Source organism: Salvelinus sp. IW2-2015, linkage group LG7, assembly GCF_002910315.2.
Source record: "Salvelinus sp. IW2-2015 linkage group LG7, ASM291031v2, whole genome shotgun sequence".
Taxonomy (NCBI): domain Eukaryota; kingdom Metazoa; phylum Chordata; class Actinopteri; order Salmoniformes; family Salmonidae; genus Salvelinus; species Salvelinus sp. IW2-2015.
This window is the reverse complement of record NC_036847.1, coordinates 17,763,353-17,787,579: the sequence shown is the minus strand read 5'-3', so window position 1 is coordinate 17,787,579 and position 24,227 is coordinate 17,763,353. Positions and strand designations below refer to the sequence as shown.

General features: G+C 42.9%; 1 protein-coding gene across 3 annotated transcripts; it reads left to right on the top strand.

Annotated features, from left to right (window-relative positions):
* The first annotated feature begins 15,769 nt into the window (after positions 1–15,769).
* otud3 (OTU deubiquitinase 3) lies at positions 15,770–23,883 on the top strand. 3 transcript variants are annotated; one of them, XM_023991244.2, is made up of 9 exons: positions 18,169–18,514; positions 18,648–18,803; positions 18,953–19,259; positions 19,527–19,675; positions 19,839–19,951; positions 21,945–22,067; positions 22,178–22,307; positions 22,597–22,787; positions 23,159–23,883. In XM_023991244.2, exons 3-9 carry the CDS (start codon positions 19,051–19,053, stop codon positions 23,315–23,317), a joined length of 1,074 nt encoding a protein of 357 aa, XP_023847012.1. In that variant the 5' UTR covers positions 18,169–18,514; positions 18,648–18,803; positions 18,953–19,050; the 3' UTR covers positions 23,318–23,883. The 3 variants fall into 3 exon arrangements, with proteins under 3 accessions (XP_023847010.1, XP_023847012.1, XP_070300601.1); XM_023991242.2 differs by lacking the exons at positions 18,169–18,514; positions 18,648–18,803 and adding an exon at positions 15,770–16,216; XM_070444500.1 differs by lacking the exon at positions 18,648–18,803.
* Positions 23,884–24,227: the final 344 nt, after the last annotated feature.

The following is a 24,227-nucleotide window of genomic DNA, read 5'->3' as shown; positions in this document are numbered from 1 at the left end:
TTAAATCTAGAATTGGCTTCCTATTTTGCAACAAAGCCTCCTTCACTCATGCCGCCAAACATACCCTCGTAAAACTGACTATCCTACCGATCTTTGACTTCGGCGATGTCATTTACAAAATAGCCCCCAACACTCTACTCAGCAAACTGGATGTAGTCTATCACAGTGCAATCCATTTTGTCACCAAAGCCCCATATACTACCCACCACTGCGACCTGTATGGTCTCGTTGGCTGGCCCAAACTACATATCCGTCGCCAAACCCACTGGCTCCAGGTCATCTATAAGTCTTTGCTAGGTAAAGCCCCGCCTTATCTCAGCTCACTGGTCACCATAGCAACACCCACCCGTAGCATGCGCTCCAGCAGGCATATTGCACTGGTCATCCCCAAAGCCAACACTTACTTTGGCCGCCTTTCCTTCCAGTTCTCTGCTGCCAATGACGGGAACGAATTGCAAAAATCTCTGAAGCTGGAGTCTTATATCTCCCTCTCTAACTTTAAGCATCAGCTGTCTGAGCAGCTTGCCGATCACTGTACCTGTACACAGCCAATCTGTAAATAGCACACCCGACTACCTCATCCCCATATTATTACTTACTCTCTTGCTCTTTTGCACCCTAGTATCTCTACTTGCACATCTATCACACCAGTATTAATGCTAAATTGTAATTATTTTGCCTCTATGGCCCATATATTGCCTACCTCCCTACTCTTCTACATTTATGCACACTGTACATAGATTTTTCTATTTTTCTTTTCTTTTGTGTTATTGACTGTGTTTGTTTATGTGTAACTCTGTGTTTTTGTCGCACTGCTTTGCTTTATCTTGGCCAGTTCACAGTTTTAAATGAGAACTTGTTCTCAACTGGGCAACCTGGTTAAATAATGGTGAGAAAAAAAATAAACTTGTTCTGAACACCTCCAAAACAAAGGTCATGTGGTTTGGTAAGAAGAATGCCCCTCTTCCCACAGGTGTTATTACTACCTCTGAGGGTTTAGAGCTTATACAAGTACTTGGGAGTATGGCTAGACGGTGCACTGTCCTTCTCTCAGCATATATCAAACAGCAGGCTACAGTTAAATCTAGACTTGGTTTCCTCTGTCGTAATCACTCCTCTTTCACCCCAGCTGCCAAACCCTGATTCAGATGACCATCCTACCCATGCTAGATTACAAATACATCATTTATAGATCGGCAGGTAAGGGTGCTCTCAAGCGGCTAGATGTTCTTTACCATTCGGCCATCAGATTTGCCACCAATGCTCCTTATAGGACACATCACTGCACTCTATACTCCTCTGTAAAATGGTCATCTCTGTATACCCGTCGCAAGACCCACTGGTTGATGCTTATTTATAAAATCCTCTTAGGCCTCACTCCCCCCATCTGAGATATCTACTGCAGCCCTCATTCTCCACATACAACACCCGTTCTGCCTGTCACATTCTGTTCAAGGTCCCCAAAGCACACACATCCCTGGGTCGCTCCTCTTTTCAGTTCGCTGCAGCTAGCAACTGGAACGAGCTGCAACAAACACTCAAACTGGACAGTTTTATCTCAATCTCTTCATTCAAAGAATCAATCATGGACACTCTTACTGACAGTTGTGGCTGCTTTGTGTGATGCATTGTTGTCTCTACCTTCTTGCCATTTGTGCTGTTGCCTGTGCCCAAAAATGTTTGTACCATGTTTTGTGCTGCTACCATGTTGTGTTGCTACCATGTTGTTGTTATGTTGTGTTGCTACCATGCTGTGTTGTCATGTGTTGCTGCCTTGCTATGTTGCTGTCTTAGGTCTCTCTTTGTGTAGTGTTGTCTCTCTTTTTGTGATGTGTGTTTTGTCCTATATTTATATTGTATTTATTTTAATCCCAGGCCCCTGTCCCCGCAGGAGGCCTTTTGCCTTTTGGTAGGCCGTCATTGTAAATAAGAATTTGTTCTTAACTGACTTGCCTAGTAAATAAATGTTAAATAAATAAAAATAAATATTGAAGTAAACTTGGAGTCACACGATGATATGGCCTGTGGTCCTCCCACCATGAATCGGGAAACCATGCAGTTTATTAGGCTACAGGGTGGTGAAAGTGCACTGTGATCTTGATGCTCCTTTTCAATAAATATTGAGGGTCTTATTCTGGTAACATGATGATCGATGCTTGACTGCCGTTTGACAAATAAATATTCTTGCTCTTATCCATAATAATCTCATAATGTAGACTAGCCTACCAGCACAGTTTACCTGCACTGTATCTGCAAGCTGTTGGCTAGAACGCATGTGCCAAGACCAGAGTATGTCTGTTGCTATTCAACGCAATGGTTTTTATGACAAAACTATTGGTAGATTTGAAAATCAGATGGAAACACATTGAACTTTAGATTTTTATTCAGTACATGAAAACTTAAACAAAAAATACATTTTGTGTGCACTACGTCATCACGCACTGAAGTCTATTGCGTGGGAAAATGCGTATATTTTCTTTATGTGGATTTTAAAATATTCACATGAAAATCTGTCGCCAATTGGATGAAAACCTAGCTACAGACAACTTTAGCAGTTTAGCTAATTAGAAACTTTGCAACTACGTACTACTTTTTAGCTATAGCACTTTGCAAATACTTAGCTTGTTAGCTAACCCTTCCCCTAACCCTAACATTAACCCTTTAAACTAACTCCTAACCCTAACTTAAACCTAAGCACTAACCCCTAGCCTAGCCTTATGAACAACATGTAGTGAGGGGAAATTTGTTGTAATTTGTGGGGCTAATGCTAACATTAGCCACCTAGTTAGCATTAGCATTAGCCACCTAGCTAACGTTAGCCAAAACAAATTGGTAACATATCATATGTTTTGCAAATTTGTAAGATATCATACGAATTGTATTTCGTAACATATCATACAAAATGGATGATGGACATCCACAAATTAATGTATACCATACGAAACATAACATATCATACAAATTGGAGAATCCTCTCTGCTACCGCACGACAAGCGGTACCGGAGCTCCAAGTCTAGGTCCAAGAGGCTTCTAAACAGCTTCTACCCCCTAGCCTATAGACTACTGAACATCTAATCAAATGGCTACCCAGACAACTTGCATTGCCCCCCCCCCCCTTTTATGCTGCTGCTACTCTCTGTTATTATCTATGCATAAGTCACTTGAATAACTCTACCCACATGTATATATTACCTCAATTACCTCAACTAACCGGTGCCCCCGCACGTTGACTTTGCACCGGCACACCCTGTATATAGTGTCGCTATTGTTATTTTACTGCCGCTCTTTAATTATTTGTTACTTTATTTTGTATTTTTTATGTATTTTTCTTAAAACTGCATTGTTGGTTAAGGGCTTGTAAGTAAGCATTTCACTGTAAGGTGATTTCGGCGCAAGTGACAAATACAAATTTGATTTGATTTTTATCCCCGGATTTACATTTATTATGTTACGCTTGCGCCCGAGTCCAGGTTGTTCATTCAGACCCAACTGGTTGTGCAACACAACCTAAAGACAAATCTCACAACATGTAAGCTAGATCGCAAATGTATTTAGCCCTACTTAGTAGACTGCTTCTATAGTCTAAACATCCAAATTAAACTAGGCTACGCATTCCGGACAAAGTCCAGAGGACATCACCTGTTAGGCTACCTATTAGTAGATAAACTGTAGTTACAGAATGTAATTACACTCTACTTTGTTACCTTCAATATTCATAGCTGTATGTTATTTAACCTCTGCGGGATCGGTGTCCCTAAACCGGGACAGCTGTTGCTCAATATGTGATAATGTGACAAGAATGATGTTGTAAACATTAGCCAACTTTCCGGGACATAGTTTAGTTTAGTTTATTATTTCGACCATTTAAAAAAACAAGCACACATAAAACTTAAAAGCCATACATGCACATGAATAAAATCATCAAGGATAACACACAATAAAGTCTGGGACTTATTTTCATTGTGGTCCTCTTGAGACAAGATGGCTATACAAGATCGAACACAGTATGGCAGTGAAATAATAAAACAAAAACATAAAAGAAGAACATCTATCTCATCATTCCAGTTATATCATAGGGGTTATTCATATGGGCACAGAGGACATCAAACATACTTTTACTTTATTTTTAAAGCTGTCCAGAGAGGACGTTGTTTTTATAGGCAGAGGCAACTCATTCCATTCTGAGGCTCCAGTATACAAGAAAGTACCTTTCCCAGCATTACTCCTGAACCTGTATAAGCACACATCAGCAACACCTGATCTGGTGCTGTGATTGTGTGCATCCCTAACACGAGGAAAGTAATCACTTAAATATCTGGGCGCAGGACCATAAATACTCCTGTAAACCAAACCTAGTCTAATCTGGGACACCCTAGCCTCAACAGGGAGCCAGTTTACTTCCTGAAAGCAGCTCCTGCCTATGTGAGTACGTGGACTCACCTTCAATACTACCCTGATCAACTTATTCTGGGCTATCTGGAGCTTCCCCTTCATAAGTTTAGATAAACCCCCAAACCAGGAAGTACTAGCATAGTCAAAATGGCATTGAATGAGGGCAGTAGCTAGCACTTTCATTGAATCCTTATCAAGCAGCTTGGACTTTCTAGCCAAAAACTTAATCCTGGCATTAACCTTCCCTAGCACTTTATTGGCCATGCTTACACCTCCCAAGCGTCCATCAAGGATACATCCCAAGTAGCTAACAGAGGTTTTAGTAGTCAGCACCTCACCCCTTAACTCCACTCTGATTTCAGACAACCTACACAATTTAGGTCTGGATCCAAAAATAATTGCTTCAGTTTTCCCTAAGTGCAGAGATAGCGTATTATCTCCAAGCCATTTGCTAATGTTAGCAAGCTCTGTGCTAAGTATGCTCTCCAACATAGTTTTACTTTTGTGAGACACCAGAAGTGTAGAGTCATCCGCATAAAGAAAAAGACGGCAAGAACAAGCATCTTTCATATCATTAATATACAATAAAAACAGCAGAGGCCCAAGCACGCTCCCCTGTGGAACGCCACAACTCATTGGTTTTGCCTGAGACAGTGAACCATTAACCTCTACTACTTGCTCCCTTCCTGATAAATAGGACTTTACCTAGCCTAGAGGGATACTGCTTAACCCCAGTGCCTCCAGTTTGGAGATTAGGAGACAGTGGTTAACTGTATCAAAGGCCTTCTGTAGGTCAAGCAGTACCATTCCACACAGATTTCCCTCATCAATCTCTTTCCTGATGAAGTCAGTCAAGTAAAGTAGACATGAATCAGTGGAGTATGTTTTTCTAAAACCCGACTGAAAATCATACATTGGACCCTGTTTGTTAACATATTCATACATTTGCTCATGTACAATTCTCTCCAGGATCTTTGATGCTACACAGAGGATAGAAACAGGCCTATAATTCCCAGGGTCAGACTTTATCCCCTTCTTATACAGAGGTATAACTTTAGCTTGTTTCATGTCCCTGGGAAAGGTGCCTTGTTCAAGAGAGAGATTAACAACTTTGCAAAATAAAAAGAGTATGGCTGAACCCCTAACTCTACATAATACTTCTTGACTTGGTTGCTTCCATACAAACCAGAACTGGTGGGCAGCTTGCTAACCAGCTTGCTGGCAACAGAAGTAGAAAAAAAAGAGTTGAATTCATTGGCAACCTCTGCCTTTTCATATACCATCTCCCCTTTGAKGTTCAGTCCAATACTGTTTAGTTTGTTTTTAGTAGTACTACTACAGCCTAGTTCCTTAAATGATTTCCAAAGCTTTTTAGGGTCATTTTTGTTTTCAATTATTTTCTCAGCAAAGTAACCCCTCTTAGCTTCATCCATCCTGCTCTGTGCTTCATTTCTGTGACGTTTATATAGGACAAAATCATGCTGCTCTTGAGAGTTCTTAAATTTCTTAAAGGCCTTATTCCTTGCTTGGATAGATTCTAGAATCTCATGATTAAACCAAGGGCTAGATCTCTGCTTTACCCTGACCCATCTAATGGGAGCCATCACATTCACCACATCAAGGAATCTAGATTTAAAGGCTTCCCAGGCACTGTCTACCCCATACACTATCCAGCACAGGTGACCAGTCAATTTTACCCACTTCCTCCCTAAACTTTTCTACACAGTATTTTTTGAGTCCTCTGATTCTAACGGTTTTGTGACACTTAAATATATCTTTAAAAATCCTCCTTGTGCAAAATGTAATAAAATGATCACTGATTCCATAGACTATTAATCCACTCTGCGATATTTTAGATTTATCAGACACCAATATTAAGTCAATTGTACTTTGCACTGTTTCACATATCCTGGTGGGATCTTTTATAATTTGGGTCAGAGCAAGTGATCTACAAAAGTGCATAAATACATTGTGGGTTGGGCTATTCTTTTTGCAGACATCAGTATTGAAATCCCCTAACAAAATGATTTCCTTCAACAGCGAATCATTACAGTTTGACAACACAATTTCAAGACCTTCATAGAATGCATTCTGCTTGGGCGGCCTATAACACACCCCCAACAAAATCGGCTTGGTTTTGGGAAGGCAGATATCCAGCCAGACAATCTCCAGATCAGCGTTTAAATCTGATCTGACGTTAAAAGCAATGTCTGATCTTACAAACACAAATATTCCCCCAYCGTTCTGATCCCGATCCTTCCTGACAACAGAGTAATTACTTATCTCAATTTCTGAGTCACAAACAGATGAATCCAACCATGTCTCAGTAAAACATAAGACACCCACCTCTGATTTGCAAACCGACAGGCGTATCTCATCGATCTTCGGTAGTAGGCTTCGGACGTTTAAGTGCACAAAATGTAAGCCCTTCTTCCCAAAGGCCTAATTGAATTCCCGATCCACTTGTAACTCGCCTCCCACTGCGCTGCCATCTTCCCACTGCCCTGCCTCCGGTGGCCTCTCTGTGGCCATAGGGCACCCCTCCCCAGGTGCCACGCCATCGTCCTCACCACCATGTCCCCCGTCATTCGCCTCTGGTTGCCTCCGCTCCACTGTGGATCCCCCCTCCTCCGGTGCACTCTCCACCCTCCGTAAGTCCTCTGGTCCCACTCCACCTTCAGTGCTCACACACCCCGTGGGTACAGCACCCCGACAGCAACGGTAAGCTTCATTGACCCCATGTCCAAAGCTAGAGTCGTTGCATGTTAAATGAATCCACTGCCCGCATTCCAAACATTCCAAAGCTTTGCTGTTACTCTTTATCCACCGTTCGCAAGAGGAGCATGGGTGCATAGGCCGTTTGATGGGGTTCGTGATAAAGTGAGGTCCAGGGCATTGATGGATATCACCCGATAAGAGAAGGCATAGAGTTATTATAAGATCTCCACCATTAATTTGCGATTTCAGACTGGATTTCGATGATCGTTTTGGTTTGTGCCAAGGTGCTATGAAAGTTTGGTATATAACATTCCTTCCAAATCCGAAGTGCTGGATGCCATCAAAAGTGTTTGCATGACTGAGAAGTTGCTGAGAATGTACTATTCTTTCATCTAAATAGCAGATGCAGTTATTTCCAGTAAACATTTAAAACAAACACATAAAGTAAAAGTGCTGCCACCATGCCGAACTTGCCGGTCGCCATCTTGTTGCTCTCTCCTCAGATTCTTAGAGAAGCCATTTCATAGACATATCTTATATGTGCAGAAAGATTAAATTCTTGTTAATCTAACTGCATTGTCCAATTTACAGTAGCTATTACAGTAGCTAAAAATATCCTTTGCTTGAGGATAGTGCACAATGACAAAACACTTTTATCACAGAAACTGGTTTGATACAAAGGTTCTACAGCTGCAACATCGAGAGCATCCTGACCGGTTGCATCACTGCCTGGTACGGCAATTGCTCGGCCTCCGACCGCAAGGCACTTCAGAGGGTAGTGCGTACAGCACAGCACATCACTGGGGCAAAGCTGCCTGCCATCCAGGACCTCTACACCAGGCGGTGCCCGAGGAAGGCCCTAAAAATTGTCAAAGACCCCAGCCTCCCCAGTCATAGACTGTTCTCGCTACTACCGCATGGCAAGCGGTACCGGAGTGCCAAGTCTAGGACAAAAAGCCTCCTCAACAGTTTTTACCCCCAAGCCATAAGACTCCTGAACAGGTAACCAAATGGTTACCCGGACTATTTGCATTGTGTGCCCCCCCCAACCCCTCTTTTACACTGCTGCTACTCTCTGTTTATCTTATATGCATAGTGACTTTAACTATACGTTCATGTACATACTACCTCAATTGGCCCGACCAACCAGTGCTCCCGCACATTGGTTAACCGGGCTATCTGCATTGTGTCCCACCACCCGCCAACCCCTATTTTTACGCTACTGCTACTCTCTTTTCATCATCAATGCATAGTCACTTTAACCATACCTACATGTACATACTACCTCTATAAGCCTGACTAACCGGTGTCTGTATATAGCCTTGCTACTCTTATTTTCAAATGTCTTTTTACTGTTGTTTTATTTCTTTACTTACACACACACACACACACACACACACACACACACACAACACACACACCACACACAACACACCACACACACACACACACACACACACACACCACACCACACACACACACACCACACACACACAACAACACACAACACACACACACACACAACACACACCTTTTTTTCCCACACTATTGGTTAGAGCCTGTAAGTAAGCATTTCACTGTAAGGTCTACACCTGTTGTATTCAGCGCACGTGACAAATAAACTTTGATTTGATTTACCTCTGAAGGTAAATAATGTCAACTGACATTCAGTAATCTTGCTCTGATTTGTCATCCTGAGGGTCCCAGAGATAAAATGTAGCATAGTTTTGTTTGATAAAATAAATGTTTTATTCAAATGTAGAAACTGGGGTCTACAGTTTGACCCCACTGCTGTCTCTGGCTCCACACCTACCCCATCTGGCCATCTAGATGTGTGAAGGTTAGTGTATTTTCTGTAGAGAAGCTAATAATCCATCATGTATTACATTTCTGGGAGTGTGTAAACTTAAATCTGTTATTACTATAGCATTTTTGTATGTTCTCTATAGTTATGTACTTGAAAATGTATAAATTGACCAATTCGGCACATTTGGGCAAACTCCTGGGAGACTTGATGCATAATATTGTGTCATGATGTAATTCTTCACTGAATTGGTCTGAAACTTTGCACACGCACTGCTGCCATCTTGTGGACAACATCAAAATTACACCTATAATTCTATCTAAATGTATAGTCTTTCTCTTGCATTTCAAAGATGGTGATTTAAAAAAAAATAGAAAACACATGTTTTTTTTGTTGTATTATCTTTTACCAGATCTAATGTGTTATATTCACCTACATTAATTTCACATTTCCACAAACTTCAAAGTGTTTCCTTTCAAATGGTATCAAGAATATGCATATCTTTGCTTCAGGTCCTGAGCTACAGGCAGTACATTTGGGTATGTCATTTTAGGCGGAAATTGGAAGAAAAAAAAGGTGTTCAATCAAAATTAGCCATGAGGCTAATCTACTAATTCAGGACCATGGAAAGCAGCCTGCCACTCTCCCTTTATGTTGGGCTGTTAGGCTGCTTGCTATCAGTTCCGGATCATGGAGAGCACCACTGCAAATTGATTTCTCCCTCTTTCTCCGTGTTGGGCTACTAGGCTACTAGCCAACTAGTTAACTAGTTCAGTACCATGGAAAGCACCCCATCCAACGGATTTCTCCCTCTTTCTCTCTTTGCTTTTTGTGTTGGACCAACTTTCCTGTTCGAAAATGTGTCTTTGAATAGATTGACTTTGCTGTTCCTCTAGGCCACAATAATAAATAGTGGCCTATGTACTTATAAAGAACAACACAATCTAACACTTTTCCTCAATGATATGTATCTGTTCATCCCCTATTCATTCAACTAACTCCCTGCTTCCCTAACTCCCTGCTTTTCGCACTATCCTCTGCTAGGAGCCTGTGAGCCTCCTTCACACGGTCCAGGATCCAATGTCAGTCAACCCACTGACCTGCCCTCCTGACCGCCTGCCTGCTTCAATGGACTCTCTGTAAAGTGTATTGAGACTTTATGAAATGGACTTTAAATAAATTGTGACTTGACTTAAGTTGACTTAACTAATGATTGTACTTGTTTCTTCTTCAGTAATGTACACTATTTGCTGAGATGAGGGTTTTAAATTAACCATTAAAAAAAAAAAAAATTGTATTATTTCACCGTTATTTACCAGGTAGGCCAGTTGAGAAGTTCTCATTTACAACTGCGACCTGGCCAAGATAAAGCAAAGCAGTGCGACAAAAACAACAACACAGAGTTACACATAAACAAATGTACAGTCAATAACACAATAGAAAAGAACAATTGAAAAATCTATGTACAGTGTGTGCAAATGCCGAAGAGTAGTCGAGGTAGACAACAAATAGGCCATAGAGGCAAAATAATTACAATTTAGCATTAATACTGGTGTAATAGATGTGCAGATGATGATGTGCAAGTAGAGATACTAGGGTGCAAAAGAGCAAGAGGATAAATAATAATATGGGGATGAGGTAGTCGGGTGTGCTATTTACAGATTGGCTGTGTACAGGTACAGTGATCCGCAAGCTGCTCAGACAGCTGATGCTTAAAGTTAGAGAGGGAGATATAAGACTCCAGCTTCAGTGATTATTGCAATTCGTTCCAGTCATTGGCAGCAGAGAACTGGAAGGAAAGGCGACCAAAGTAAGTGTTGGCTTTGGGGATGACCAGTGCAATATACCTGCTGGAGCGCCTGCTACGGGTGGGTGTTGCTATGGTGACCAGTGAGCTGAGATAAGGCGGGGCTTTACCTAGCAAAGACTTATAGATGACCTGGAGCCAGTGGGTTTCGCGACGGATATGTAGTGAGGGCCAGCCAACGAGAGCATACAGGTCGCAGTGGTGGGTAGTATATGAGGCTTTCGTGACAAAACGGATAGCACTGTGATAGACTACATCCAGTTTGCTGAGTAGCGTGTTGGGGGGTATTTTGTAAATGACATCGCCGAAGTCAAGGATCGGTAGGATAGTCAGTTTTACGAGGGTATGTTTGGCAGCATGAGTGAAGGAGGCTTCGTTGCGAAATAGAAAGCCAATTCTAGATTTAATTTTGGATTGGAGATGCTTAATGTGAGTCTGGAAGGAGAGTTTACAGTCTAACCAGACACCTAGGTATTTGTAGTTGTCCACATATTTAGGTCGAACCGTCCAGAGTAGTGATGCTAGTTGGGCGGGAGGGTGCAGGCAGCAATCGGCTGAAGAGCATGCACTTAGTTTTACTAGCATTTAAAAGCAGTTGGAGGCACGGAAGGAGTGTTGTATGACGTTGAAGCTCATTTGGAGGTTTCTTAGCACAGTGTCCAAAGAAGGGCCAGATGTATACAGAATGGTGTCGTATGCATAGAGGTGGATCAGAGAATCACCACAGCAAGAGCGACATCATTGATATATACAGAGAAAAGAGTCGGCCTGAGAACTGCCAGAGGTCCGGACAACCAGGCGAGGCAGTCATTTGCGAAGACAAGGCTATGAGTCTACCGATACCAGCTCCTGCAGTCTCTAGAGAGTTGAAAACAGCAGGTCTGGGACAGGTAGCACGTCCGGTGAACAGGTCAGGGTTCCATAGCCGCAGGCAGAACAGTTGAAACTGGAGCAGCAGCACGGCCAGGTGGACTGGGGACAGCAAGGAGTCATCATGCCAGGTAGTCCTGAGGCATGGTCCTAGGGCTCAGGTCCTCCGAGAGAGAGAAAGAAAGAGAGAAAGAGAGAATTAGAGAGAGCATACTTAAATTCACACAGGACACCGGATAAGACAGGAGAAGTACTCCAGATATAACAAACTGACCCTAGCCCCCCGACGCATAAACTACTGCAGCATAAATACTGGAGGCTGAGACAGGAGGGGTCAGGAGACACTGTGGCACCATCCGATGATACCCCCGGACAGGGCAAACAGGAAGGATATAACCCCACCCACTTTGCCAAAGCACAGCCCCCACACCACTAGAGGGATATCTTCAACCACCAACTTACCATCCTGAGACAAGGCCGAGTATAGCCCACAAAGATCTCCGCCACGGCACAACCCAAGGGGGGGCGCCAACCCAGACAGGAAGATCCCGTCAGTGACTCAACCCACTCAAGTGACGCACCCCTCCTAGGGACGGCATGAAAGAGCACCAGTAAGCCAGTGACTCAGCCCTTGTATAGGGTTAGAGGCAGAGAATCCCAGTGGAGAGAGGGGAACCGGCCAGGCAGAGACAGCAAGGGCGGTTCGTTGCTCCAGAGCCTTTCCGTTCCACGCTTCCACACTCCTGGGCCAGACTACACTCAATCATATGACCCACTGAAGAGATGAGTCTTCAGTAAAGACTTAAAGGTTGAGACCGAGTCTGCGTCTCACATGGGTAGGCAGACCATTCCATAAAAATGGAGCTCTATACGCGAAATCCCTGCCTCCAGCTGTTTGCTTAGAAATTCTAGGGACAATTAGGAGGCCTGCGTCTTGTGACCGTAGCGTACGTGTAGGTATGTACCACAGGACCAAATCGGAAAGATAGGTAGGAGCAAGCCCATGTAATGCTTTGTAGGTTAGCAGTAAAACCTGGTAGGTTCCTTGATTATTTGTGTGAGATTGAGGGCATTTAGCTTAGATTGTAGGACGGCCGGGGTGTTAAGCACGTCCCAGTTTAGGTCACCTAACAGTACGAACTCTGAAGATAAATGGGGGGGGCGATAAATTCACATATGGTGTCCAGGGCACAGCTGGGGGCTGAAGGGGGTCTATAACAAGCGGCAATGGTGAGAGACTTGTTTCTGGAAAGGTGGAATTTTAAAAGTAGAAGCTCGAATTGTTTGGGCAAACACCTGGATAGTATGACAGAACTCTGCAGGCTATCTCTGCAGTAGATTGCAACTCCGCCCCCTTTGGCAGTTCTATCTTGGCAGAAAATGTTATAGTTAGGGATGAAAATGTCAAGATTTTTGGTGGCCTTCCTAAGCCAGGATTCAGACACGGCTAGGACATCCGGGTTGGCGGAGTGTGCTAAAGCAGTGAATGAAACAAACTTAGGGAGGAGGMTTCTAATGTTAACATGCATGAAATCAAGGCTTTAACGGTTACAGAAGTCAACAAATGAGAGCGCCTGGGGAATGGGAGTGATGCTGGGGGCTGCAGGGCCTGGGTTAATCTCTACATTCCCAGAGGAGCAGAGGAGCAGTAGGATAAGAGTATGGCTAAAGGCTAAAAGAACTGGTCGTCTAGTGCGTTCGGAACAGAGAGTGAAAGGAGACGATTTCTGGGCACGGAAGAATAGATTCAAGGCATAATGCACAGACAAGGGTATGGTAGGATGTGAGTACAGTGGACGTAAACCTAGGCATTGAGTGACGATGAGAGAGGTTTTGTCTCTAGAGGCACCATTTTAGCCAGGTGAGATCACCGCATGTGTGTGGGGTGGAACAAAAGGGCTAGCTAAGGCATATTGAGCAGGGCTGGAGGCTCTACTATGAAATAAGACAAAAATCACTAACCAAAACAGCAGTAGACAAGGCATATTGACATTAGGGAGAGGCATGTGTAGCCAAGTGATCATATGGTCCAGTGAGTAGCTAGGCGAGCTGGAGGCACGGCGATTCAGACAGCTAGCAGCAGGTATAGTACATCCGTTTACACTTTAAACAAAGCAGATAGCTGCTTTATGTACAAGATGTCAATGCATAAACAAATACAAGAAAATACATTCCTAGCTTGTAAACCAGAACACATTGTTTTAGTTTCCAATGCCAATCTCTAATACAGCTGGGAAGGTATACACTGGACTGTGTTTTCTTGTTTTGTTATTTGGACCTTCTTCTTTCCTTCCAATGCCTGCTGATGCACTTTTTGGTCCTGAGGCTACATCTGTGACAATGTCTGAATGGTATTCTACACAGCAAACACTCTCTGTCCTCCTCAACCCACTCCTCCTCCACAAGACTCTTTCCAACTGCAATCTGTCATAAGGAGAGGACTGGAAATGAGGGCCTGCATTGTGGGGCATCAAAATATAACACATTTTCACTTTATCCTGAGTCATACACTGTACCACACACATTTCTGACATTAACATAATTCAGAGCTTGTTCGTTTGATGACTGTTGATCGTCATGTACCAACCAAATTTTCATATCTCAGTTGGTAGATATGCAAAGTTGTTTTATAGCACAGAAAGCTTGATCTGAACTTAACCACAACTTTAATAAGTAGGCCTAGCCTACACAATGACCAAAGATATGTAACTGTTGTAAAGATGATTGCCAAGGGGTTGTCTTTCCCTGTTAAAGTGCCCCACTATCTCCAATTTCTTTACCTCAACATTAGCTAAACCATTCTTGCTTAGTGAAAATCAAGTAATTCATATTTATCAACACAGTTGAAGTAGGGGTTTTATTGTGAGCTGAACGTTTTACAAATAGGTCATTTTCAATAAAATGTCACAAAAAGGTGTAGAGCGTTCGATTTCTCTGTTGTAAAACAAGTAGACCCATAGCTCTGCTAAAACCATTGACAACTGCGTGCTGTTTTCAAGGGATTGTCAAATACATGTTAACTATTTGGTTGTAATATCATCACCTCCTGAAGAGCATAGTCAGACCTACACATTTCTGATTATTCCATGCAAAACAATTGCACACATTTAGCTCTATCATCAGTTATACAACATCAATTGATCATGTAATTTCAGACATGTAGGGTAGCCTCATGATATCTCTCAATATAGGCCACCATTAATTGGATATTTGAGTGATATTTAATACAAGTGATCTATACCTGACAAGTATGAGTGGTTTATCTTAATTTCCCATCTTTTGTGGGCTCTGCCTATCAAACAGCAGAAGGGCCATTTACCGTGGTACATAGCCGCGGGAAGTAGGGGTGCTGAGGGTGCTGTAGCACCCCCTGAAAATCATAATTTAAAACATATATTAATATAAAGATATATATATATATTTTCACAAAAATAGTGCACTGGGCCTTTACTAGTATCAGCAGACCAATATAGATATCTGCAGGATTCAGTAGTTGGAATTGTACAAGTTGTGGCCCTGTCCCTTTCTCTGCTATTGTCATTCTAATAAAATCCAGAAAGAACAAAACCCAGTCCTCAAAGGTGCAAAGTGATGGACAAAGACACAAAACATCCACATGAAATTAAATACTTTCTTGATCAAATAACATGGAAAATATTACTATAACATCCTTACAAACCACTTAATGTACGCTAAATGTACATTACTGTATTGTACATAGGCTGGTCAACTAGGTTTGGTACCTGTAGACTTGAGTACGTTGAGACATCAAGTGGATTGTGATGATATGTGGCTCAGTTGGTAGAACATGGTGCTTGCAACACTAGGGTTATGGGTTTGATTCCCATGGGAGACCAGTACTAAAATGTATGCACTCACTACTGTAAATTGCTCTTGATAAGAGCACCTACTAACATGTAAAATAATTTAATAGACCATTTCAGTTAACACATAGAAATAAGTTTCAATTGCTAAATATTTAAAGGAAGTGGAAAACATATCAAGCAAATATTTTTATATTCCACAAGTATTATCAGATGAACTGTTTAGTACAAATAATTATCAGATTCAAATTACAAATGCTGGTAAATACTCAAATACATTTAGTAAAAACATTTTCACAAAAGTAGTGCACTGTTCCTTTATTGGTCTTGTTTTAACAGACCAATATAGACATCTTCAGCGCGGGCATTTTCTTTTCTGCATCATTGTGTTTACTCATCATGAAAAGCATGCAATTACTTGCAGTACAACTCTGATGATACAGCTAAATGTGCGCAATTGTTTTGCATTGAATAATCGGACATTTGTAGTTGCTGACTACATTAAAACCAAATAGTTATAACATGTATTTAACAATCCCTAGAAAACGGCAAGTAGTTTGTCAATGGTTTTAGTGGAGCTGGGGGTCTACTTGGAGCTGGGGTTTTATTTTCAATAAAACGTATTGTGACGTTTTATTGAAAACGACCTGTTGATATGATTTCATGCACTCACACTTCCGTACTCGGAGATGGTGGCGCTGAACAGCAATTGTAAACAAGCTCATGAGTCAGATCTTATTTAGGCAAAAATAACGTAGTATAGGACGTTCTTTGAGTATCATCGGGTGTTCTCTGTGGGATGTGAGTAACTTGTTACCTTCGTTATATTCTGATGGCTTGACATGTATTCACTTGTGTTTAACTCAAAATCAGCGAGAACGAGACTGGAGCTAGCCAGCTGGCTAACAAACCTATCCATTAGCATTAGCAGCTAACGTTTGCAAACTAGTTACCTAGCTAAATAGTCGGCTAACCTAGCTTTCTTGCAGTCATATCCAGCTGACATAACAGTTGCTCGCTAGCTAGCTAGTTGCTGATCAGCTAATGCAATTAGCTATAGCTAGCTAAGGTAACGCCTCAACTGGCCAGTCCACTAACGTTAGGCTGAACACATGAAATGTTTAACGCTTTTTTTCTGATAACTAGTTCATTACATCCGCCGTGCAGCCCAGTTTCACAATATTACCATATGTCCCAGCTGCTTGAAGTAATCACGAAAAAACAGGCCTTATTTTGGTGCATTTTTCACCCTCCCAGCTTCTATTAGTTCTATTGAACACCGTGGCACCAGTTCGCCTCCTGAACGTTCTATTCAATTCATTTGCTATGGCTTCGCGCTAGTGTTGCAGTTTAGCCAACGTTCTTCTGCCGTTTTTCAGCCTTGGGTGAATTTAGACTCGTTCTATTGTCCAGCCTACTGACGTAGCCGTAGGCTCGCTCTAGCTTGCCGAAATCAACCCGTCACAGAATTAGGCATTAGAATATAATATATACTAATATAATTAGTAGTTTAATAGGATCTCTATGCCCTGTCAGCTGTTGCTGTTATCCAGGATGCCAGGTCTACCAGCTAGCTAGCATGACAGGTCCTTGATCACGACTCTCAGTTCCATTACATGACACATACACTACATGACCAAAAGTATGTGGACACCTGCTCATCTCATTCCAAAATCATGGGCATTAATATGGAGTTGGTCTCCTTTTGATGCTGTAACAGCCTCCACTCTCCTGGGAATGTTTTCAAATATATTTGGAACATTGCTGAGGGGACTTGCTTCCATCAGCCACAAGAGCATTAGTGGGGTCAGGCACTGATGTTGGGCGATTAGGCCTGGCTCGCAGTTGGTGTTCCAATTCATCCCAAAGGTGTTCGATGGGGTTGAGGTCAGGGCTCTGTGCATGCCAGTCAAGTGTTTCCTCACTAATCTCGACAAACCTTTTCTGTATGGACCTCGCTTTGTGCACGGGGGCATTGTCATGCGGAAACAGGAAAGGGCCTTCCCCAAACTGTTGCCACAAAGTTGGAAGCACAGAATTGTCTAGAATGTCATTATATGCTGTTGCGTTAAGATTTCCCTTCACTGAAACTGAGGGGCCTAGCCCGAACCATGAAAAACAACCCCAGGCCATTATTCCTCCTCCACCACCAAACTTTACAGTTGGCATAATGCCTTGGGCCAGATTCGTCCGTCAGACTGCCAGATGGTGAACCGTAATTCGTCACTCCAGAGAACGCGTTTCCACTGCTTCAGAGACCAATGTTGGCGAGATTTACACCACTCCAGCCGACGCTTGGCCTTACGCATGGTGATCTTAAGCTTGTGTGCAGCTGCTCGGCCACGGAAACCCATTTCATGAAGCTCCTGACGAACAGTTCTTGTGCTGACGTTGCTTACAGAGGCAGTTCTGTGAGCTTGTGTGGCTTACCACTTCGCAGCTGAGTCATTGTTGCTCCTAGATGTTTCCACTTCACAATAACAGCACTTACAGTTGACCGGGGCAGCTCTAGCAGGGGAGAAATTTGACGAACTGACTTGTTGGAAACGTGGCATCCTATGATGGTGCCACTTTGAAAGTCACTCATCTCTTCAGTAAGGCCATTCTACTGCCAATGTTGGTCTATGGAGATTGCATGGCTGTGTGCTCGATTTTATTCACCTGTCAGCAACAGGTGTGTCTGAAATAGTAGAATACACTAATTTGAAGGGGTGTCCACATACTTATGTATATATAGTGTAAGTCATTGGATGAAGGCGTCTTCTCTACGGAGTAGTTTTGTTAACCGCACAACGCATCGTTTGCGGTACGGTTTTTGAAGCATAAGGATCTTATCTTTCATATCAGCGAGAAATAATAATACAAGGAAAGGTTAAATAGATACACCTTTTTATCGGGCTTAGGGTTAACTCAGTGTTCCAACATGACCATATCGCCATGTTACAGTGCTTGTTTACGGAAAACAGACGTGCTAATTAGCTATCTAACTTAGTGTGCTAAAAACACCTGTTTCTAAGCATAACTCGGGAAGTTTATCCGAAGTGTAGTTTTGTGGATTGAGGCACCCGTAGATGTTTGGATCTGTGCAAAACTGCTACAGTAAGTATATATACTTTAATTTGAAGGATTATTTCTCGCATATGAAAGATGAGGGCCATATGTTTCGAAAGCTATATCACAAGCGATGATTATTGACGTTTCTGAACAATAAAAAACAGCGTTGGGATTGTAGTTCACATGAGCCAGTCGTGGGCGAAGCAGAAGGCTGAAAACAGTAGAAGGCAGAATGCTGCCTACAGTTTGAGAGCTAGACAGCTACATCATAATTAGCTAACCCATTTGGAATTGCAATTTCCTGCTGTGCCACGTATCAACTGACTGAAACTAGGTAATATGAACCATCTTTTTGTAGCTGGCTACTGTCCCAGTTAGTGTATGTGAAATGTGGAAGTAACTGAGTTGTTACACGTTGTAGCTCATTTTCTAAGTTGCATTCAAACTCTCATCTCTTCTTTCCCTCCTCTTTCTGAAACACAGGATTCCACCTGTGTGGAAGTAACCCAACTGCATGTGCCAGTGAGTGACTGAGAGATCTACTGCATCTGTAAAGATCTGTGTCTGTAGGCCCGGCAGCCATGTCTCGGAAGCAGACAGGAAAGCCAGTGCGTGGCGGAAATAGGAAGTGTGATGCAGAGCGGAAGCGGGATGAGCGGTCTGCGCGCAGGGCAATCGCAAAAGACCGTAAGAACCGGCCCCAGGACAGGGATGATGGAGAGGAGTTCGTCAGCTTCTCCAACCAGCTCCATGCGCTGGGACTCAAACTGAGAGAGGTGCCTGGAGATGGGTAAGATTCAGAGAGAGAAGGACCACGTTCCAGGCTGACTACATTGCAGACACTTGCCAGACCTCACAACGCAATAGGTATTTAACATATCAGCTAACCACATATCATATGATATAGCATTCTGATGCCAGGCTGTAATTGATGACGTGGCATGTAATCATTGGTTGATGCAATGCGAAGTCTGCAATGTAGTCAGCCTGGAATGCCACCAAAGTGCTGTTATAAATGTCTGTTATAACGTTGACTAATACTGTGTCCGTCCTGTAGTAATTGCCTGTTCCGGGCTCTGGGTGACCAGTTGGAGGGACATTCTCGGGGACACCTGCGCCTGCGCCAGGAGACTGTGCAGTACATGATGTCACACCGGCAGGACTTTGAGCCCTTTGTGGAGGATGATGTGCCCTTCGCACAGCATTGTAAGGAAACGGCCCAATATGATAGAAACCAAATACTATTTGCATGTGAAAATGTTGTTGGCTGCCCAAGTTTCTGATAGCATGCAAGTCATCCTAAATATTGTCTTTAAAGGTCTTGTCACTCATGTTTCTCTCTGTTGTTATGTTGTTCTCTTCCTCTCAGTGTCAAACCTCTCCCAGCCTGGCACTTTTGCTGGCAATGATGCCATCGTGGCGTTCGCCCGCAGCCAACAGCTTAAAGTGGTCATTCATCAGCTCAACACCCCACTGTGGGAGGTAGTAACCTCAATGACACCCTATTGCCCATATACACTGCTCAAAAAAATAAAGGGAACACTAAAATAACACATCCTAGATCTGAATGAATGAAATATTCTTATTAAATACTTTTTTCTTTACATAGTTGAATGTGCTGACAACAAAATCACACAAAAATTATCAATGGAAATCAAATTTATCAACCCATGGAGGTCTGGATTTGGAGTCACACTCAAAATTAAAGTGGAAAACCACACTACAGGCTGATCCAACTTTGATGTAATGTCCTTAAAACAAGTCAAAATGAGGTTCAGTAGTGTGTGTGGCCTCCACGTGCCTGTATGACCTCCCTACAACGCCTGGGCATGCTCCTGATGAGATGGCGGATGGTCTCCTGAGGGATCTCCTCAGAGACCTGGACTAAAGCATCCGCCAACTCCTGGACAGTCTGTGGTGCAACGTGGCGTTGGTGAGATGGAGCGAGACATGATGTCCCAGATGTGCTCAATTGGATTCAGGTCTGGGGAACGGGCGGGCCAGTCCATAGCATCAATGCCTTCCTCTTGCAGGAACTGCTGACACACTCCAGCCACATGAGGTCTAGCATTGTCTTGCATTAGGAGGAACCCAGGGCCAACCGCACCAGCATATGGTCTCACAAGGGGTCTGAGGATCTCATCTCTGTACCTAATGGCAGTCAGGCTACCTCTGGCGAGCACATGGAGGGCTGTGCGGCCCCCCAAAGAAATGCCACCCCACACCATGACTGATCCACCGCCAAACCGGTCATGCTGAGAATGTTGCAGGCAGCAGAACGTTCTCCACGACGTCTCCAGACTCTGTCACGTCTGTCACATGTGCTCAGTGTGAACCTGCTTTCATCTGTGAAGAGCACAGGGGCCAGTGGCGAATTTGCCAATCTTGGTGTTCTCTGGCAAATGCCAAACGTCCTGCACGGTGTTGGGCTGTAAGCACAACCCCCACCTGTGGACGTCGGGCCCTCATACCACCCTCATGGAGTCTGTTTCTGACCGTTTGAGCAGACACATGCACATTTGTGGCCTGCTGGAGGTCATTTTGCAGGGCTCTGGCAGTGCCTCCTCCTTGCACAAAGCGGAGGTAGTGGTCCGCTGCTGGGTTGTTGCCCCTACGGCCTCCTCCACGTCCCTGATGTACTGGCCTGTCTCCTGGTAGCGCCTCCATGCTCTGGACACTACGCTGACAGACACAGCAAACCTTCTTGCCACAGCTCGCATTGATGTGCCATCCTGGATGAGCTGCACTACCTGAGCCACTTGTGTGGGTTGTAGACTCCGTCTCATGCTACCACTAGAGTGAAAGCACCGCCAGCATTCAAAAGTGACCAAAACATCAGTCAGGAAGCATAGGAACTGAGAAGTGGTCTGTGGTCACCACCTGCAGAACCACTCCTTTATTGGAGGTGTCTTGCTAATTGCCTATAATTTCCACCTTTTGTCTATTCCATTTGCACAACAGCATTGTGAAATGTATTGCAATCAGTGTTTGCCTTCCTAAGTGGACAGTTTGATTTCACAGAAGTGTGATTGACTTGGAGTTACATTGTGTTGTTTAAGTGTTCCCTTTATTTTTTTGAGCAGTGTAGTTTACTACTTTTGGCTAGAGATATTAAGCTGTATAAAGGGTATAGCAATGCACAATTGGGTAAACACTTTATTTTACTATTTGTTTGTTTGTTTTTAAAGGAGATCACAATCTCATTAAGTTGGCCTATTTTATAGTTTATTATAATTTTTTTCTGAAATAACAATAGGAAAGTAGATAAGGGCGTAGTACAAAATAGAAAGGTATATATGAAAAAGTCAGCGAGGAGAGGCATGAATCCCCTGTTGCAAGGTGGTATATGTGATCCTACCACTAGACCACATTCTGGCACACTACTGTTTTTTAAACTGAAGTCCTCTTCTAATGAAACAGAATGTACGAAATACCCCTATTGATAGTTCCTACTCATTATGTTTCCTCAATTCAGATAAATGGCTCTGAGAAGCTGGTTGGCCGAGAGCTACATATTGCCTATCGCTATGGAGACCATTACGACAGTGTAAGACCATTCGGTGACAACTCTGAGAGCCCTGCTCAGCTGCGTATAGAGGTACGAAAACGACCCTTTCAGCTAAAAACACACTACCAAATATTTTGACCTTTGGATTAGTCCTACTCTCACAATATCCTTTATCCCCCACCCCACTCTTGTCCCTCCAGAATCTACATCATTCGAGTGGGCAGCGTGAGTTTGGTGACAGCCAGACAGACAGACCGAAATCCCCCTCGCCCACCTCCTCAGAGGAGGACAATGTGATCCTAAATTCCCTGAAGAACATGGGCCCGAACTGTGAGTGTCTTCTCCCCCAGTGCATTCTGATTATCAGTGTCTACTAGCTGTTTGGGGTCCTTTTCTAACCCCAACTCCTATCAAACTTTAATTTGTCTGCAGTCTTAGCCTATCTCTTATAATAAACATTGCTAATAAATACAACTGATGTTTATTGGCTGTTTTGGGGATTTCCATCTTTTAGAGGGAGCTACCAACCAAAAACCCTTTGATAATGATCAACAGGAGCATCTGATGTGATATATTCACTGCAACTGACCCCATGTGTTTTGTRTGCCATGTCTCTCAGGTGAAGAGGAGAATCTGTTCCTGCTGAGTGTCGCCACAATCAACGCTGAGTGGCTGTTGGATTCTGAGCTATCAGCCCAAGTGTGTCACGGCCAGTGTGCCTCGGGATCATGCTCTGCGTGTAGAGAGGCAGCGACAGAATGCAGTGATCACAAACTTCCACCTGATGGAGGCAACCTACACAAATCCAAGGTAAGATGCTCAAATTCTAATTCTTGAAAAATATATATTCCTTGGGAATTTAACACATTCTATTCAGACAGTAAGCAAATGAGATGGGGAGACAGGCAAGTTGGAGAAACAGTGGGAAAGGTGAACACATGGATTGAACCCTGGTCTCATGTGGGGAGTTGTAATAGTATATGTGACGTGCCGGAGAGTGTTATCGCTATACGGCGGCTCTGCACTCAAATCCCAATTCTGTATCAGTATTCTGAGTCTGTGCGACTATTTCAATTCAAGTTCCAGATTAAATAGAACTGCATTTCTCAATTTAATTCAGAACGGACATGAAGTCCCCCCCTTTTCATCTTGATCCCCTGATTTTTCAACCCCTCTCTCAGGCTTCAAACAAGCAGAGGAAAGAGCAGCAGCACTTGGTGAAGAAAAAGCGACAAGAGGAAAGACATCGACAGAAGGTTCTTCAGAGCAAAGGAACACCTGACCAGAACCTCTCGGAGCCGGTCACTCTAGTGCCAGCTCTAAATACACTTAGTATATAGACAGAGCATGGCCAAATAAAGCAGCGGTTGACAATGTTTTGCACACAGAATCAATCTCAATCACATTGGATGACTTTCATATACCCTTTAGTTTCTTTGCAAATGTATAGTGCCTGCGATAGGGTGTGTGTGAATGTGTTCAGGGTTGTGGTTGACTATGAGGATGTTGGTTGGTGACCCAGGATGGTGTACATAGTTTCCTCTGTAGAGTCAATACAGTGTGTCTCTTTCTATGCTGGTGAATGAGGGATGATGTTGACATTGACCATTCAGTACATCTTGGCATCTGAGTTCGTTTTGTGTTGAATTTCTCTGATTACAGCCAAAGAAGAAAGGAAAGGGAAGAGAGAGACATCATTGTAAACAGAATGAAATGTTTTGTGAACAATACTGAAATTGTTTAGGTGACTTGTAATGAATTTATATTTTATCTGGTTAATGGCAGTTCCAGTATTATTGATCAGGTTTAAAGAAATGTTAATTTGGGAGATTTGCTTATGAATGATTGTGAAGCACTCTGTCTGGTATGACATGTAATGTGGCAATAAATGAACATCTTTACAGTATTTGATTTCATTAATATTTTGTGAAATATCTCATCTTAAATGTATATTTTTTTACTTTTTGATTAAGTACAGTATGTCAATGACTGAATCAATAGATATCTTCAATAGCTGATACAAGATAGCATATTACATTCTGGTAGGCTGCAGTGTTATTTTCTGTGATAATTTGGGCAATATTTTGGCCAATGATCTACTCAAATTACAAGTATGTTTTATAAAACTGATTGATTATTTTACCATGGATAATGTAGATTGGAGCGGTATCAATGTTCAGGATGTTGACTGACTCCTCACCTTTACTGTGTCACAATAAGGGTGCATATATGACATCAGTGGTCCAGGCT

Bases quoted from the DNA above. Each gene is read 5' to 3' on its own strand.
- otud3 (XM_023991242.2), top strand. From the start codon at position 19,051: ATGTCTCGGAAGCAGACAGGAAAGCCAGTGCGTGGCGGAAATAGGAAG. The intron at 19,952-21,944 runs GTAGTAACCTCA...TCCTCAATTCAG, and splicing joins TCAACACCCCACTGTGGGAG to ATAAATGGCTCTGAGAAGCT. The intron at 22,788-23,158 runs GTAAGATGCTCA...CCCCTCTCTCAG, and splicing joins GCAACCTACACAAATCCAAG to GCTTCAAACAAGCAGAGGAA.